At 44.1% G+C, this 19,792-nt stretch overlaps 1 protein-coding gene across 7 annotated transcripts in view; it reads right to left on the bottom strand.

Annotated features, from left to right (window-relative positions):
- Positions 1–11,856, bottom strand: part of MLLT6 (MLLT6, PHD finger containing) — a 74,277-nt gene extending 62,421 nt beyond the window's left edge. For 2 of the 7 annotated variants that reach the window (XM_043503324.1, XM_043503326.1), the window contains exons 1-3: positions 11,188–11,602; positions 6,236–6,298; positions 5,953–6,034 (exon numbers count right to left, since the gene is read on the bottom strand). In XM_043503324.1, the coding sequence (XP_043359259.1) occupies positions 5,953–6,034; positions 6,236–6,298; positions 11,188–11,249 (207 nt within the window). In that variant the 5' untranslated portion in view covers positions 11,250–11,602. Of the gene's footprint in view, positions 1–5,952; positions 6,035–6,235; positions 6,299–11,187 lie in introns of all 7 variants that reach the window. The other 5 variants (XM_038385754.2, XM_038385756.2, XM_043503325.1 and 2 more) reach the window with 4 other exon arrangements.
- Between the last annotated feature and the right edge of the window lie 7,936 nt (positions 11,857–19,792).

Genomic DNA, 19,792 nt, shown 5'->3' with positions numbered 1-19,792 from the left:
ATTTCAGTGTATAGTCATAGAGAGCAGTATAAATAAGTCATTGTATGAAATTTTAGTTTTTACTAACTTCACTAGTGCTTTTCATGTAGCCTGTTGTAAAACTAGGCAAATATCTAGGTGAGTTGATGTACCTGCTGGAAGACCTCTGCGTACCACCAGGGGTTGAGAACCACTGGTGTAGTTCCACTGATTTCAGTGGTACTATGGTGATTCACACAACCTCAGGATCTAAGCCAGGGTCACTTTTCTATTTGCCTCATTGTGATAATACACTTGGTGGAAGGAAGCTAGCTCAGGGGATACAGAATCTTTCATTTCTAGGTCACTGGTCCAGCCTCGGTCAGTAGTGACTGAGGAGCAGATTTTTAAAGCTATTTAGGCACTGCTGTGGTCAGTGTTGCAACACTTAAATACCATCAACTGTCAATGTAATCTTAGCTCCTTAGTGGTTCAATCCATTTTGAAAAAGAGATTTAGACTCTTAATTCAGTAAGGCTTCGCTGCACTGAGTGTGACAATGCCTGAAAGCCCTTTACAATTCTGGGCCCAAGAGTTAAGAATGACCATGTGAAATGAGCTTGGAGGGTTTCAGCTCAAAGATGGGCAAAGCATCCACAGGAAACAATGAATTCAAAAAATCCTGCACCTTTTTCTGTCCATGGTTTATCAGGGACCAATTTTTTTACCTGTAATGGTTTATGGGAAGATAATTCACACAATATGGGTTGGTCATAAAGTGCTCTCAGCAGCTACCGCTCCAAATGTAAAATCCAGCACCATTCCCAGCACACAAGTATTTATCACAAGTCTCCCAATGTTTGATGTTAAAGTCCCAGCTCCTGTAGTCATGGCATTACATTAAACTCCCAGCTTTCTCTCTTTTTTTAAAGTAAATTTCTGGCCCTTGTGGGTGTGGAGAAACCAGGATTCAAGTAGCAGCAGGCAAACAAAAAGAACCCAAACGTGTTTTCAAATCATCTCAGGATTCTTCAGCCAATCGCGTGATTTTGGCCCGGCTCGTTATTTCTGGATGCTTGGGGCTGGCGGGGCTGGCAGGGGTGCGTGGCCTCTGAGCAGGCCCTCTGCCCAGGGCTGGAGCTCCCCCTGGCTGCAGGGTTCGGACTCGCCAGGATGCAGAGGCTGGAATTCCAAAGGGAGCCCCGCCCCAGCTCTCCTTCTGACCAATGGCTGGAGCGACCCCTCCCGCCCCCGCCGCCCACCTTTCGCCATCGTCCCTCAGCCGGTCACTGGGGGGGCCGCAGTGGGCGAGGGTAGGATGCCTGGTGTGAAGAAGGGAAAGGGGCAGGCAGCCCCAGAGAGTGAGGAACTGGCCCCAGAGACAGTGCACTGTGGCGGTGAGGGGGGCTGGCTCCACTGAGAGAAATGGCCATGGCAGACGGGGAGAAGACGAGACCCAACTAATGCCGGACCCGCTCCACAGCCCCAGGACCAGCTCCCTGCCTCACACCAGACTCCTGCTTCCCATCTCCACCAGCCTCCCCGGAAGCAGGAGAGGGAGCCCCACAACCCGGGAGGCCGCTGCAGCCAAAAGGGGCTGAGGAAATGCCCTCCGGCTGTGAGGGGAGGCAAGACCTGCCCAGCCCCACCCAGCCCCCTGCAGTTCCAGCAAAGGAAGCAGCCAGGAGAGAACAGACAGAGACTGGCTCAATAACACACACCTGGCTGCACTAATTAAAATGGCAGCGGGGGACAATGGAAGTGGAGACTCATTAACGCACCCGGCCCTGGACAGAGGATCCACCTGGCCCTGGACAGAGGATCCACCCAGCACCTCACAGCAGATGTGAGTCCCAGTATTAATTCTTTCCACACCTTTTTGTGTCGCTGGCTATTTGTATCTGACAATTTGTGACAGGTGATGGCTCACATGGTATTTTTCCTGCTCCCTGGTTGGATGATCCCAACCCACAATGAGCTTTCAAGATGGCTGGGCCAATACTGGCGTGGCTTCTACGGCAAATGTGTATTCCCAAGAGCGTGTCCGATGCTGGCACACTTGTGCCGCCAACCTCGCACTAATGTTTGCGGAAAGAGGCGGCAGGAGAAAAAAAAAGTTTTCCTCCCATGAAAAAATTGAAGGCAAACAAAATGTATTTTCTATTTTTGTTGACATTTTTCTTGTAAGTGTTGCAGGTTTGGGATGAAAAATCCAAACCCCGTAAATTTTAAATGAAAACCTGACTTTTTTTTTTTGGCAAAAATGTCCATTTTGTCGAAAAAGCCATTTTCTGTCCAAAAAAAAAAAGTTTCCATGGAAAATTTATGACCAGCTGTAATTATGGGGGCCAACAACGTGAGCTGGGGGGGGCTAGTGGAATAAACGTTCATGGATGTGGGGCCCTTGTTTGGGTTTGCTGTATGTTACAAGCTCTAGAGATTCCACTCCTCAGTGGGCTAGTGTCCCGAGTTAGAAAAATCATCATCACATTTAGCAACAAACAATTGCTTCTTTACTGGCATTCTCAGCAAAAACATCTGTAGTTGAAGGGGCCATGGAGACCCAACTCCTCTCTGCCCCCTGGAGGTAACCTCTTCTATAGACTCGGGCTCTCTTCTACACTGGGGTGTTAGCCACTGTGCAGATGTGCTTCACTCTGGTGGGACACACACAATTTGCCCCAGGGCAGATTAGACCCATTTCAAAACAGTGGAAATCATACTGCCCCTGCACAAGCTTGTGTCTACAGGAGGGGTTTGCAACAGGGTAGCTGCACCAGGGCCTGATTCTGTATCGCCATACACTTTGCACCAGTGCAAACTAGGTGTCTGATCCTATCACTCCGATTTGATAATGTTTCACACCCACTTTGCTCTGGTATCAGTGACTGCATGGCAATGGAGAATCAGACCCTTACGCTGCAATCATCTTGTAGTTGTGTTTGAGCAACAGCGAGCACCACAGGGGCCCTGGTCTCTGATCTCTAGTGCAATACACATTCATACGTGTATATAATATAAAAACAGCCTGAGAAATTTCTGGCCATGGGCAGAGTTTGGGAAGCTTCTGCTTTCCTGGCCTATGCTGTACCCGCTCTCTGGATAAATAAGAGACTCAAGTCTCATGGGTTGGCAAACCTGCAACTTTCACCAGCGCTAAATAATATTAAAAATAATAAGAAACGTGGGGGGAAATGGTAGAGTCCATCAGGAACTCAGCAGTCAGCCCCCCACCCCCTCGGCACAAGAATGAAAGACACTGGGTATTGGTTTGGTATATGAATACACTGCTTCTGACTGGGCTGGGATTGCCAGGGAGGGCACTGGAGAGCTGCTCCCATGATCCGCATGGAAACCCCAGCAAAGACCAGAGAGAACAGAGGAAACTGCAGCCCTGTAATAAGAAATTTGCACTTGAAAAGGCCCCACACTCTTCCCTCCAACCCTTAGATCAAAGTGTCTCTCCCACCATGCGATTAGCAAAGCTCTGATCATAACAAGAGAGGTTAGCAGTCCCTCACAAAACTTTTAATAGTCCTGCTTCTGAGAGACAGCTAAAGCCGCCCTCCGGGCCACTGCAGCTTACTGGGCTTCCCAGACAATTTGATTACAAAGTGGAATAGGTTTTCAGTTGCTTACTGAAAGCACACTAATGTCCATAGCATCCTTTAGGGACCTGCGAATTTGAGGAGGCGTTCTGAGTAGGGATTAGCAGTACTTCTTCCTTACATTCAACCAACCTGGTCTCTAGTCTAGCCTCCTGGGTTCTCCTTCCAGCTCTGTGAAAGGAGCAGAGCCTAAAAGTTAGAGCAGGGGGGCCTAGAGGTTAGGACTCCTAGATTCTCATCTTAGTTCAGAGCAGGGAGCACAATCTAATGGTTAGAGCAAGGGACTGGGCGTGAGGACTCCTGGATTCTCTTCCCAGCTCGAGGGAGTCTGGTCAGAGCAGGGGTATGGAATCATAAGATCTAGATTTTAAAACCCTGGGCAAGTCATATATTTCCCTGTGCTTTAGTGACCCCATTTGTAACATGAGGCTATAAATATTCATTCAATTCATGTTTTTTTGGGGAGGTAATGTTTAATCTTTATAAAGTGGTTTGAGATTCTCATATGGTGAGAGCTATGCAAGTGGAAAACCTTATTAGAGGCTGGCTGTTATTTCTCAAAAACAACAAGGAGTCCGGTGGCACCTTAAAGACTAACAGATTTATTTGGGCATAAGCTTTTGTGCGTAAAAAACACAGTGTTTTTTACCCACAAAAGCTTATGCATAAACAAAGCTGTTAGTCTTTAAAGTGCCACCGGACTCATTGTTGTTTTTGTGGATACAGACTAACATGGCTACCCCTTGATACTTGTTATTTCTCAGTGGAGTTCAGCTCAGAGCCAATCACTACAAGTGAGATATGGATACCAATGCATCGTATCACTGGGATACTAAAAACATCTTGCACTTCTACTGCAGAATTTTGCAACCAAGCCTACCCAGGGGAAGATAATTTTCCTCTTAAAGAGGAGGAAACTAGGGCATAGCAAAGCCGCCAGCCTCTGGCAGTGCCAGGAACACAACCCATGTCTTCTAGGTCTTAGTGTACTACCCAATCCACTGTGTTGTGGTATACAAAGGCCACATAGTAAATAGCTAGCAGAGCTCAGCACAGAACTCACAAGAACTGAGTCAGTCCCTCACTGATCACCAGATGCACAGCTTCCTACATCAAAGGACTAGACTCTTTCTAGGTATTTACTCATCTGTGCATCTGCTGTTAGGACTGCTAGCATCTAACACACATAAGGTAAGAGATTTAGATAGGCAGTCACCCCCTGCTCTTCTTAGGAAATAAGGTTATCACGGTCTGGTTATTATGGAGCCAAGATTGAATGTCACATGAATGAACGGCATCACTGAAGTCCACTATGCATTGTCCAACAGATTTCACCTAGGGTGAGTTAAAAGAGGAATCACCTGCAGGGCCATTATTCTCCTGCTATCTTGAAGGTAGATTGAGGGGCATAGTCTCCTGCTGAAACATTACAGTCCTCGCCAGGCACACAGGTGAGCCCCCCCCCCCCAGGAGGACTTGCATGTGCATGTATATTATTTCAGCTGAGACACTGTTTGCATTGTAAATAACACAGCAGGGTGTCCTTCCCTCACAGGGGCGAGGAGGAGAAGGAGGAGGAGGAGGAGGAAGAGGAGGAGGAGGAGGGGCGTGAAATCCCGATTGCCGTTCCTGTCCTGACCCTCTGTTAGGAAACTATTTGCATGAGATAACCACCTTCAGGCACATTCCATACTCTTTACCACAGTGTATATAAAAGCAGTATTTCCCAATGGTTAGAGAAGCGGGGCGGGGTCTGGGAGTCAAGGTCTTGTTTGCAGTCCTGGTTCCAACAGGGGGTGGGATCTAGTGATTAGAGCTGGGGTTTGCAAGCTAGGAGACATGGGTTCTCTTCCTAACTCTTCCACTTACTACTTTGCAGCGTAGACAAGCCCTTAGCTTGAGCTCTTTGCCAACTCGCTTCACTTCTGTGTGCCCATCTGTACAGCTATAATTGTATTGCCAGGACCCCTACAATCCCCAGCTGAGACTGGGGGCCCTACTGTGATGGGTGCTGCACAGGTACACAGCAAGGGTTTGTCCACATTAGTTTAACTAAAACTGTGATTTAAAAGAATGTAGTTAAATCAGTGCAAAAGGCTGCGTGGGCACTCTTAAACCTGGCTTATATAGATTCTGGCCTTGTCTACACAAGATGGGTTTTATTTAAATCAAGCAGGGAATTTCAAAAGGAGTTAGGCACTCAAATCCTATTAAACTTCAATAGGAGAAAGAACATTTCAGTGACTTGGCTCAGGTTATCAGTAGAGCTGGGATGAGAACCCACATCTCCTGAGCTCCACTTCCCTCCCCACTGGACCATTCCTGGGGAGTAAAAGGGGAACAGAATAATCTATTCAGTGTAAAGACTGGTGTGACTTGTACTCACCACCCTGGCGGCTCTCTCTTGAGATTCACATTTTCGACAGAACCAGGGTCCGGTGGGAACCTGGACGATTCCATAACAAGCTGTGAGGGGGAAGCAGGAGAAAATTAATTCGGCTCTTTCATTGTTTGTTTAAATTATTCAGATTCATACACAAACAAAAAAAGGGGGGGGCTGCCTCTCCAAAGCTATAGGCAGGTAGACTTAAATTACAAGAGCAAAAATTAAAATTAAACCGCAGCTTATCCTCCCGACTCCCACCACCAGACAACGCAATACACCCACTCTCTCTCCCACCCCCACAAATCTGTTGTAGAACATCCTCTGGCTCTGGTCAGACCTGCAGACCCTAGTGCATTGTAAAATGAGAGTCAGTCTGAAGGTCCAAAGGGACCATTAGATCATCTAATTCTAGTCTGACCCACAGCATAACACAGGCTGTGGAGTTTCACCCTGTAAACACAGGCACAAGGCAGCAAACTGACATGCCTTTCTAGCAGAGTGGGGAATAAAACCCAGGATTATCTGGCTCTCAAACCTAAGGCCTTGCCACAGGACCATAGCAGCTGTCTTGCATGCAGCTAACTCTAGGCTGCAGAGGAGGGCTTTAAAGGTAGGGAACATTCTCCTTAGAGCCACAACTGAGGCCAGATCTTCAGCTGAGCTCAGCACTTGAATAAGGGACCAAGTTTTCCAAAGTACTCAGCAGTTCCACTGTGACACTTCGGGCCAGACTTTCAGAAGAGGTCAGCACCCAACATGCAGGAAGCTTCTGAAAAATCTGGCCTGAATGTGAGCTGAGCTCATTGGAAAATCTGGCCTAAATGGAGTGGAGAGACGACTCCCACAATCCCCAGTCAATTTCAAATCCACCAGGTTCTGCTTTATTTAGATTTAAAATAATTAAAAAGACTCCTATCCAAGGCTCTAGGGGTGCCCTAACCATCATTAATAATACAGTAAAATTACAGCAGCATTAAAGCAATCGTTTCACCAGGAACTTTGCCAGCCAGACAACTATAGAATCTCTTTTCCATCTCTTCATCACAGTGAAGCATACCCTTAGCCCTCTCCAAAAACCTTGTGAAAGAGATGCCTTTTTCAGCATGCCAGGAAGGTTACCAAATCTTGGCTATTTTGGACCAATGTGGGGAACAAGCTCCACTTTAATGTAAAAGCCTCCAGCTAGCATCCGGGAAATCTTCATATTTTACCCTGCTCTTATCAAAATCTTCCCCTCTCTTTGCTCTTCTAGCATGACTGTTTGTCTCCAGCTCCCTCTGTGTCAACAGGAGCTCTCTCCTTTATAATCAGCCTACTTCCCTTCTGCCATGGGGCAATCCAACATCCTGGCCATTATAACCCTTTCCAAGGACTGACGATGTCACCTGAGGATGCCCTACCTCCTTCAACAACAGTGCCTCTCTCTAATCCATGAAGGGATGTATTTGTTGGATTTTAAGAGAGTGTTGCTGACTCTGGAAGGATGCATGTGAGTTTAAAGCAACAGAAGCAAAGAGAAGACAGTGGTATGGTCATTCATGCTCCAACTAGGATGTAGGGACCCGTCAGCAAAGAACAAATTACATCCTCCTTACTCAACCTTCAAACCTTGAGCTGACAATTGGAATGGAGTCCCCACCATTGAAACTAGGTTGGACAAAGCATCTGAAAATGTAATGCCGGAAGCAGTCATGTGATGTTCCCTGGGGATAAGACGGGACAGGACCACAATAAGTTTTTGCCATTTCTCTAATGCCTGAGATTTTATGTGAGCCGAGGAGAAAAAATGGGGGTGTTGGAGTTAAACTGAAAGGGCTGGCTCACTCCAGGATGAGCCAAGGCATACACATAAGAAAATAGAAACTATATAAAAGCAATGACAGAGAAGTGCCTTGGGTCCATCTTTAGCAGTGGGCTTATGGCCAGAGGCAAGCACTCAGCTGAAGACATTATTAGTTTCCCTACCTGTTGCTTGAACAAGAAGAGAGAAAGAAAGAAAATATAAACTGTACATGGACCAGAGTTGAAAATGTTCTTAATTTGCATTTTTATGACACTTTTGTTGAAAAATGTAATTTTAAGTTACAAAAAGGGACAATGTTTTAAGGAAAATTTTCACCAAAAATTGCATTCCATTTTTTGACCAGCTCTAATGTGAAGTTTTAAAGTAAGCTCATTTTTGGCTCTATTTTATTCATGCAGTCAAAAGCTAAACACGGTTTACCTTTGTACACAAAGCACAAAGAGATAAATTAACAAAGCAACTCTATTTGGAAGAGAAAATGTAAAGTATGCCAAAATCATATCCAAATGCCATGGTCACAGGTAATATATATAGTAAGGGAGGGTGGCAAGGTTTCTGGATATCAAATAGGATGTCCCTTAGAATTATTATAACCTGAAGGAGGCAAGTCTTCAAAGTCTAAATATCTAGTTTGTATGATACTTTATACACTACTTTATGACTCAGACTTTTATAAACTCAAAATTGGTTTTGTAGGCCCTACCAAAACAATGTTTTGTGCCTGCTCTGTTGTCTCTGCAGCAAGTAGTAAACATATACAGTCCCAGTATCACTGCATTGGCTTGTAAACAAAGATACTTCAGAATCATAAAGCACTGTAAAAGTTGGAACTCCTAGTTACCAATTAAAAGCATATGTGTTAATGTGCAGGCCGGGGAGGGGGGGGAGAAAGACATAGATGCCCAATGATCAGTAGTGAAGAAAAATATCCTCAAGTTTCTGGTATTACAAAAATACGAAGTAGAAGAGTTACACCAATGACATTAAAACTACAAGCCAGTGTCATTTCAGAGTGACCAGCTACATGCTAACAGATCATTACAGGCATCCTGGAATAAACTCTTTTATGACAGGAGGCACTGCATCTGTTTGTGAGAAGAATTCCCCTGCAAGCTCTGCTTCTTCTGTTTAACTTCCCCTTGCTCTCCTGGTTGCAAATGACCTCTTATTACAGGTGCGAGCATGGCATATAAGCCACAGAAGAATGCCCAACCTCCCACTCACAGAAACCTGTATAAGAAAGTCTAGAAAGAAAGAAAGAGAACAAGAGAGAAAGAAATATTGGGGTACAATAGATAGATATTGGCTTATGTATGATAATGATGGATATTGGCTTATGTATGAATAAGAGAAACAGAAACCAGGTGGGTGAGGTAATATCTTTTACTGGACCAACTTCTGTTGGTGAGAGGGACAAGCTTTAGGGCTTATACAGAGCTCTTCTTCAGGTCTGGGAAAGGTACTGAGAGCATCACAGCTAAATACAAGGTGGAACAGATAAGGAGTAACACATATTGCAAGAGACCATTCAAGGTGAAGAGAATCATCACCGCTGATGCCATAGAATCATAGACTATCAGGTTTGGAAGGGACCTCAGGAGGTATCTAGTCCAACCCCCTGCTCAAAGTAGGGCTGATCCCCAACTAAATCATCCCAGCCAGGGCTTTGTCAAGCCTGACCTTAAAAACTTCTAAGGAAGGAGATTCCACCACCTCCCTAGGTAACGCATTCCAGTGTTTCACCACCCTCCTAGTAAAAAAGTTTTTCCTAATATCCAACCTAAACCTCCCCCAAAGGACAAAGGAGGCTTAGTGGGTTACAGATTGTTGTTATGAGACATAAATCTGGTGTCTTTAATAAGTCCATGATTTTTGGTGTCTAGCAGAGTTACGAATTTAAGTTCCTAGGCTTGGCTTTTGAAAGTGTTGAGCAGATTTCCTTTGAGGAGAACTCAGAGCTCAGATACAAAGTGATCACTTAGGAGAAGTGTTTGCCTGGGGGTGGGGGGGGCTGTTTTTGTCTTTTTTTTTTTTCATTTTGATGTGTGAGTTCATTGGAGACTGTAGTGATTGTCTGGTTTCATTCACCTCCTTGTTATTGGGGCAGTTAGGGCAGTACACTAGATAGATAGATAGATAGATAGATAGATAGATAGATAGATAGATAGATAGATAGATAGATAGATAGATACTGGCTTATGTATGATGATGATAGACAGACACCAAGTGAGACCAAGATACTTTCTATTATTAAACAAAAATCACATGACAAACTTGTGCTTCTTCAGCTTTTCACCATCTCCCCCTTCTGCTGGACTTCCACTAACAAGCTATTTCCCACAGATCTGAGGAGGGCAACATTTCCAGCTCGTGTCTGTGCTGCCCTTTATGTAAAATCATTTACAAATGCTTGTAATCCTTACTGGGGGTTGGGGAGGGCGGGATAAGTGGGGCTGTCTCCCCCTGCAGGACCCAGCCTGTGAGAGGGTCCCGGTCCTGCCCCTCGAAAGGGTTAACTCAGCCAGGAGAGGCATTAATAACCCAGCCATGTGCAGCAGGGAGCAGCAGAAACACTTGCCAAGCGAGGTCTTTTAACCCCCTTCGCAATCCTGCGGCCCGCCCCCCCCCCCGTTAATAATCTGCCAAAGCAGCCAGCCCCGGTCCCTTTCCCTGCCTTTCTGTCACCTCTGCAAAACCCTGCCCCGCCTCCAGAGAGGGGATCTGCACCTCCCAGCAGATCTCCCCCCCACACACAGACACTTTCCCTAAGGATCTTGTCCCCACAGATGTCCCCCCTGGGTCCCTACTAATAAACACACAGTCCTCCTGGAGGAAACCGGGCAAACGCAGCCAGAAGTCCTTGCTCTCTGCGAAGGACTCCCAGAGTTTACCCCGCTCCTAATAACAACCGGGAATAGTAAACAACCGGGAGGCTCCCGTTTGTGTGGTGTGTTGCTTTGGCGAACCCCCTTCTGCAGACCCTCCCAAAAAAAACAGCACCCGAGGCTAAGAACCCACTCCCCACTTAGCGCCCCCCTCAACAAAAAATACCCCCCCGCACTCCCACCCCAGTGTAGACACACACCAGGGTCCCCAAACCGCTTTACTCCTGCCCCCCTGCTCCGCCCCATGGGCATAGTCCCCGACATCGCAGCAGGGCCCAAGAACAATACCGTTATTTTGAACAATAGGGATAAAACAAAGCCCCCCCCACACACACACATACACCCCCATTTTTCTCCCCCACCCCTTCCTCCCCCGCTTGGGATGGCTCGGAGCTTCCCATCGCTGTTCTGTGCCTGGACAGGCCGGGGTGGGAGGGGGGCGGGGATCTGGGTTTTTTCTCCCCCCCCCTTTCTCCCCACACCCTTTCCACTCCCCACAAGCAAAGCCCGGCGCTGGGGAGAGGGGTCTTCCCCTCCCTGCCTTACCTTGATGCACAGCCACGTTGCAACCGTGTCCATCGCAATAGACCAGCGGGTTCTCTGCCCATCCTCTCTCGTCAGAACAAACACAGCAGCCTCCCACCATCTCCTTCATACTTCCATGAGGGCTTCCTTTTTTCCACCCCTCCTCCTGCTAGGGACACACTCCTCCTCCTCCTCCTCCGTACGGTGCCCCCTTCTTGCAAAGCTGCCTTTCACACGCTTTCCACAGGCGGGGACAGGGGTCTGGGACCCCTAGTGCAAACCCACATTGTTCCTGCCAGGAGACAATCAAGCAGAGTCAGGCGCTGGCTAAGGGCTCAGGCAGGCGCTGGAGGGTGGCACATTCCCATCCACACACATAGGCACACACACACACACACACATAAGCTCTCCAGTCTATACAGCAATCATGGCTACGTAGAAGCTCTGTAAAATCTTAGGTTCAGGGACTGCCGCCTGACTGGGTAGGGAGCTTTTTTCTTCTTCTTCTCTCCTCTTTCCTCCTTTTAGCTTCTTTCCCCTTGGAAACTAATCAGGAATCTAAGTGTGCACCCGTAAGTGTGTGCAAAACGCAGGATACTTGCCCATCCCAGTCAGTTAGGATATCTCCGGAGTGATCAGCTAGGACCATTCCCCAAATCCTATTATCTATACAATTCCTTCTTGACAGATAGGGGCACAGCCAGCGCCACCGTCTGGCATGCATTGGCTCCTAAAAAGCTAAAATAATTATTTGTTAACCCATTGGCACCTGCTAGAAAAAGCATCTTGCCAAGGGAACAGGGAGGAAAATGGCCCTGGGGTTTCACATCCATCGTGTAAGCATATCCTGACGTTAAACAGTAAAACTGTAGCTGGAAAAGCATATTGTAAGAAGTGCTATTAGATTACACTGGGTTAGATGATTAGGACATTAATCAGAGTTACCAGCACCAGAGTTAGGAACTGACCAGTCGACCACACACCTCTTTTGGAACCAGAAGGACATAATCAGGCAGCAGCAGAGACAAAAAAAAGGACAAGAAGCAAATACAGTACAGTACTGTGTTAAACGTAAACTACTAAAAAATAAATAAAAGGAAAGCAGCATTTTTCCTCTGCATAATAAAGTTTCAAAGCTGTATTAAGTCAATGTTCGGTTGTAAATTTTTGAAAGAACAACCATAATGTTTTGTTCAGAGTTAGGAACTTTTCAGAGTTACGAACTACCTCCATTCCCAAGGGGTTTGTAACTCTGAGGTTCTACTGTATATTACAATAGCACCTGGAGGTGCAAATTAAGAGCAGGGCCCCACTGTGTACAAATCTACAGTGAAAGACAGCAACTGCCCATAAAAGATTACAGTTTACATAGTCAAAGGGTGGGGAAGAAACTGAGAACAGGAATAACTTACCCTGGTCATACAGCAGGTCAAAACCAGGTCTCAAGATGCCCAACCCAGTGCCCCATGCACTAGGCCCCATGCACTACTGTCTGTCCCAGACAGTAAAGCCCTAAAAAGTAGACTGGACTAAGCAATAGAAAAAAGTAGAGTGTAAGGTCAATCCTGCACTGGTTTAGGATGGGCCTAGTAGGTGTCTTTTTAAATTGCTCAATTCTATTCCTGTACTAGTAGTACATGTTGCTTAAGAGATCAGAGTTGGCTGAGGAACAGAAGAAGGCAACCTCAATAAAAAGAGGATTTTAAAGTTGGATAGTTGACATTAAACATACTTCCCTTCCTGTAAATCTCTGATGTTCTTGTTGTTTTGTTTTTAAAAGAAATCATGCAAAGAATAAGAGAATGCTACCTCTTGGATAGAAGCTTAACCAGAAACTCACTGAACCACACGGGATCTTTGCTTGTTATTTAGTCTTTGGTTGGTTGCTGAGCCATAAGGACAGATAATCTTGAAAGGTCAGCAACTTCAGAGAAGAAAAAAAAAACACTTTATCTCAACTCCCGCAAAGATAGACACACCTAAAAACTTTTGCAGCCTGTTATGCAAACTTGAATGGCTAGGAGGTCAGCTATTGTTCTGAAGTCAGTCCAGGGAACGGCTGACATTGCTGAGAAAAATAGTCAATATGAAATGCAACACAGTGATCCTGATATCCCTCTCACTTACACCTGTATCACTCCATTGATTTCACAAGAAGTATTCCTGATACACAGCGCCACAAATCAGGAGCAATATCTTTTAAACGGTCAACTTTCTTTTTCTGTGCAAACATAGTATTCCCCTTAGAATAGATGATCTGTAAAAGGCCTGTACATCCCTTAATACTGTGCCTTTAAAAAAAATATTCACATCACACAGCAGACAGAAAACGTTTTCCAACAGCCCTAATAATCACCACTTTAGCATCCTTTATACTGGACCTGTTCAAGCGTTACATCAAGGGGCTGGAAGGCAGATAGTTCCCCTAGAAGTTGCCAGCTGGGCTGCTGTCTTCCTTTTATTACATTCTTTTGAGAGTCACAGGAGCAGACAATATGTTTGCCACATTGCTGGAAATTCACTGAGCCTTAGCTCACTTTTCTAGGAAGGTTTTTTTCCCCTCTTTCCTTTTATCTATTGTATTATGAATTTGTTTAAAAGGGAAAAAATCTGGTTGGTTGCCTTTATAACCTGACGGAGATCTTTATAGTTCAAGGAAATAGGGTAAAATGCAAAATATCCCCAGTTTCTTGATGGTTTTGGTTCCAGTTGGCCATGCGAGCAGGCACTTGGACTTGAACTGCAAATTTGCCTTTACGGGATTAAGTTCCAATTTACATAACTAATCCCTGTGCTGGGGAAAGGATAGCCAGGGAAGAAACAGCATATCTATGTCTTGAGCAAAATCAGGAGAAAACTACAGCCATAAAAACTGAGGCCTGAAAATGTTTCATTTATATTGTGCATTTTCTATTTCCTATGATTTTTAAAATGTGGTTGTGCTTAGAAAGGGGGCTAGGTAAAAATGGCATTACAGGCCCAAGAGAGCAGGGTAGCTAAGTCATAACTGCTGATGTGAGTTACAAAAATGAATTGTTACAACTGTTAGTTCTGCAGAAGAGGAATCCAGATTCTATTCTGGCTCAGGCATCATGAATAGAATTGTTAACTAAGTTCCAATTGCAGAGTCATTTGTACTGGTGGTCATGATCCCAGCTTCGCTTGCAGAATGTACTTGGAGTTTGAAAGTAGTTACATAGAAAATAATTTTGCTTGTAGACTGAATGACTTCATCATGGAAGCCATAAAGATACAATGAGCATGGCACCTTACAAGGCCATAGTTTCAGAGTCACTATTCAGAATATAACTGCACATTAGTATTGTTTTTCAGATTTCAGAGTAGCAGCCATGTTAGTCTGTATTTGCAAAAAGAAAAGGAGTACTTGTGGCACCTTAGAGACTAACAAATTTATTTGAGCATAAGCTTTCGTGAGATACAGCTCACTTCATCGGATGCATCCGGAGAAGTGAGCTGTAGCTCACGAAAGCTTATGCTCAAATAAATTTGTTAGTCTCTAAGGTGCCACAAGTACTCCTTTTTGTTTTTCAGATTGCTCATACTGCAGCTACTTTATTTTAAAATATAAATAAAAAAAATAAAAATGGGAAAAAGCTTACACAAGAATCAAAGTTTCTTATACATAATTGTAAATTATACTGAATGCTCCAAGAGAACATAAAGCTATGTCTAGATTAACAACAATGCTTGAATTTAGGTCAGGCTTAGCTAATGGCCTACGTGACATTGCAAAGTGTTAGATCAAGGATGTATTGGGCTTCATGTATTTAGTGAGTTGTAGTGATTAGATTCACATAGCTGCATGGCATCTTAGTCTTTTCTTCTACCTTGTCTTCTAAAGTTCTTCCTTATGTCCAGCTTTGCCACTAGTACCTGCTGCCTTCACCATTCCACTATGGGGAATGGAGGTTGGTAAAACTAGCCCATAAAAGTGGCATTCAGAGTTCAGAGCCAATGATAAGGATGTATCGTAATGCATCTAATTCCAAACAGAGCAGGACTTGCCCACTCTTGGGAAAGAAAATCTGTGCCCCATTTAGAGAAAATGCATTTTCAAAGTAGCTCCTTCTGTCTGAGATTTTGCCTACTTCCCCAGATGGAAGGGAGCCCTTGGATTTTAAACTGAAGTGTAATAATCCTCAGACATGACAGAATCCAGAAACTACCACTTCAAAGCATGAGCTAAAGGCTTTTGGGGTGGGGGCAATCTATCTGTTCTGTGATTGTACAGTACCTAGCACAATGGAGTTTTGGTCGATAACTAGGGCTTCTAGGTGCTACTGTTAATAATAAAGGGGCAACTCCATTAGCTTGTATAAATATGAGGCTCTTATCCTCAGCTTGTACCAGCCACTACGAGAGAGAGACAGTGTGGGCCATGAGGACACAGTTAGTCAGTGTGGTCCTTGAGGATGTTCTGCAGCTCCAGAAGTCTCTTTGCCACTCTCAGTCCTGCCCTTCAAAAGGGTATTCTTCATTTTAGACCCAAAGTCACTTCCTTCCCAACAGGATCTGGTGGTATCTGCCTCTCTTGTTACTGTAAATGGTTACTAGCATGAAGGAGAGAGTATAAGTGTTATTTAAGATGAAGACATTAATGTGACTTCCCTTAAAGTGTTGCACATGATTATTTCCTTCAGATCCCTTGTTTTGGGTCATATTATGTGCCACATTCAGGAAAGATGATCCAAACTGCCAGCTCTCAGACCTTCCCAGTTTACCTCCTTTGAATTATTGAACATCCTTTTTAGGCAAAGAGGCAGTATTGTCTCCTGACCATGACACTTCATTGGGAATCAGGAGAACCAAGCTCTGTCTCCAGCTCTGACACTGGCCTGTTGTATGAGCTTAGCAAATCACGTCACCTCTCTTTCCCCTTTTCTTTCTTGTCTGTTTTGATGTAGGTGTGATGGGCAGGAGATGTCTCTTGGTGCATGTTTGTATGGTGCTTAGTGCAGTGGGGCCTTGATGTCAGAAGGGCCCTCTTTATGGTACTGTAATAATAATTAAGTATTACTTGGCTCTTTGTTTCAATGAGACTTTTAAAACACACACTTTTTTATTTTTTAAATCTCTCTTCCTTTAAATTGTCCCAACTGGACAGTGCTGAACTTTTGGTTTTCTGCCCTAAAGTCAATGATGCTTAGAAACCTGCTAGACAACATGTAGGATTTCTAAAAGGTGTAATTTCCCCTCACCCAAAAAACAGTTTTGTTCCCTGGCAATAAATGGCGTGCACCCCCCAAAGCAAGCTAGTAATGTTAGCAGAGTGGCAGGGGTGGAGTGTGATATACCACCCTGACCTACAAAATGGGAAAATAGAGATACCCATTCTCCAATATGGTGAGCTCTCCACTATAATGAGCAGTCGGTTTTAACCTGTTCCACCCCACGTAGGTTCACAGAACATGATTTTCCCCACTGAAATCCACATGATCTTCGAGTATCTTGCAGGGGGGAAGGTGGGCCCCAGACTGCAAAGCCAAAGTCTCTGTTTGAATAGGAGCTTCTGCTATCTTTGCAGTGTGGTGCTTTAAAAGGAGAAAAACAAGAACTTTGCCCCTGCTTTTCATCAACTGCATCCACCAAAAAACAATTAATTCTTACATCTCTGTCCTTCTCCGGTCCCAAACAAGCAACACGTTACCAACACTGCCGGATTTTCTAGGAACACCTACTTTTTTTGTATTGATAACATTTCATCTGCAAAATAAGAGGCAAATGTACACTAAAACAGACCTCTGCACCAGTGTTTATATCTTATTAGCAGGTTTACTTTCATGCTTGACAGAACATAGGTTGGATTCTGCGTTCCTACCACCCACAAAGCTTGTAGCATGGTCAAGTGGTTAGCGTTTGGAGCTATGAATCACCATAGATGGGTTCTAATGACTTGGGCAACTCTTTTCATCTCCCACTGCCTCATTTTCCCAGTCTGTAAAACACTGATTTCCTTTTGTAAAACCCTTTGAGAGAGTTGTATAAAAAGCACTAGGTAAGTACACATTATTATTCATTAAACAATGTCATTAATAGTTGTTGTGTTGTCACCATGTTGGTCTCAGGAGATGAGAGAAGCAAGGTGGATGAGGTATCTGACCTGAAGAAGAGCGCTGCATAAGTTTGAAACCTTGTCTCTCTTACCAACAGAACTTGGTCCAATAAAAGATATTACCTTGTCTTCTAATGTCATTAATTACTTAAAAGGTAGGAACTGAAACATCTTAAATGCCTTCACTTTTCTTTAACCACTTGAATCAAATAAGTAGTAGGTCAGTTTTGTCTTCCTGGTTCTGTCTAATTTAAAACAATAAAGTCAAGGAATATCATGCGTCACCCTCACACAGGAATGTAATAAGTTTGCTTGAGGTATATAATTACTCTTTTACCGATGAGAGTATTTTCAATGGACTTTTACAGTCAGACTGACTTTCCTTTCCCCATGACCCTCGACTCCCACATTTTTGTAACACACTGCCTATACATTTATGTTTGCAGTGTTTTATCCATGTTGGTCCCAGGATATGCGAGAGACATGATGGGTGAAGTAACATCTTTTGTTGGACCATCTTCTGTTGACGAAAGAGACAAGCTTTGAGCTCCACAGCGCTTCACCAGACCTGAAGAAGAGTCCTGGGGAGCTTGAAAGTTTGTCTCTTTCACCAACTGATGATGGTTCAATAAAAGATTGAACCTCACCCACCCTGTCTCTCTCATACATTTATGGACCATTACCAACTTACCTCTCTTTCTCTTCTCCACCTGCCTCCTCCACTAGGGGACATTCCTCCCACAATGGAGGAATGTGGGATAATCAGTCTATATAACAAGGAACATGCCCATATAAAATCCAGTTTAACAAACTTAGTGGGATGATCCTATATCAATAATAATAATAATAATAATTATAATAATAATACATTAATCACAGAAAAATATATAGATACCTGACCATTAACAGAAAAATGCATGACATGATCTATGTCCAGAGATCTAATAGATCAAGATGTTGAAAAGTCCATACTTAAGTACCTAAAGAAGTGGACTAATTTTCAGAAGCTCTGAGCACGCAAGAGTTCCCTAGCCCCCAGTCCTGCTACCATGGAAGCAAAACTTCCACTGGCCATCCATCCTCTGAAAATCAGGCTACTTTATGGACACCACCACCAGCCCCCCAAAACAAAAACAAAAAATGGAGGCAACACAGAGCCACTTGCTGTTTTTGAAAATCTTGGCCATCACGTATACTGGGAAATAACATGTGTATTTGGATGTTGCTTGGCCTTATATTCTAATCTTTTCCAAGCAGGGAATGTGCATGAATGTGTGTATGTGCGTGGACTGCACTTAGCACATTGTCTGTGCTATTGGATAGAAATAATAGATATCAAGAAGCTATATGAAGGCTTTTGCTATCGATGGATTAGATTTTTTGAGGATGGCAATACTGGAAACCTCTGTCTCACCCACCCGCTCACCCACCCACCCACCCCATGCTTTGTATCAGATTGTAAGCTTGTACGTACATTGTAAGCTCTTAGGGACAGCATCTTTTTGTTTTGTGTTTGTACAACACAATGGGGTCCTGGTCCATGACTGCAGCTCCTAGGCACAATGGTAATACAAAATAATTAAGGCCCTACTTGAATTGCGGGATGATGTAATTGTGGCTGAGTTGAGGACAAGACAGGGAAAATCACAGAAAAGTAATAATGGATCTTTATTAATTGCAGCAATTTGAAAAAGCTAGAGAAGATCTATTTGTTTAAGAAAAATTTGCTGGAACAATATAAACACTCAAGTATGATGTTGTGCCTGATAATTTTTTTTTGATAACTAGACATTTTGCTGCAACTATATTACATTCATTAATGCATGGGGCTGACAACAGAAGTCCCACCATGTGCGGGGCTGACATCCCAAGCCCCAGCTGCCTGGGGCTGACAGCCTGTGTCCCACACGCTATCAGCTTGGATAAATGGGGTTTTACTGTACTAATGGGGGGAAAGGTGTGTATTGCAAACCCCAAAATGTATGCAAAGTTGTGGACTATGCAAAGTAAGCTAATTAAAATGAAAAGCCTAATATTGTGGGATCTACTATTTCTGCAATATCGCAAATTAAGTAGGGCCTGAATAATATAATATAATATAATATAATATAATATAATATAATATAATATAATATAATTAATTAATAATAACTTGGCAGACACAGCAGAGAGGCCAAGAACTGCATGGCCCATGAAGACTGAACTCCCCCGGCTATCTTTACAGAAAATCACACACACATTACATCTGAGACATGCTGCCAGGGCAATCTACTTGGGAACCCGTAGATACACTGCATCTTTTATCCACTAGAGCTGTCAAACTGACAACTCTCAGGTACTAAATCTACACAGCTTTCCCCCTTCCCCCCTCTGAAGTTTTATGCTCATATGCAAATTAGTTGCAAATCTGCAAAACAGCTGAGTACATAACATTACATAACATGTCATGCAGGGAGCTGCACAAAACTTGGCAATTCTCCACACATGCATGCCTATGCATTTCTTTCTTTCTTTGGAGGGGAGGATGAGTGCTGGGTGGCAGATTTCCTCATA

Source organism: Dermochelys coriacea, chromosome 27 (genome assembly GCF_009764565.3).
Source record: "Dermochelys coriacea isolate rDerCor1 chromosome 27, rDerCor1.pri.v4, whole genome shotgun sequence".
Lineage (NCBI taxonomy): Eukaryota > Metazoa > Chordata > Testudines > Dermochelyidae > Dermochelys > Dermochelys coriacea.
The sequence above is the reverse complement of the archived record's forward strand: the minus strand, read 5'-3'. Positions and strand labels throughout refer to the sequence as shown.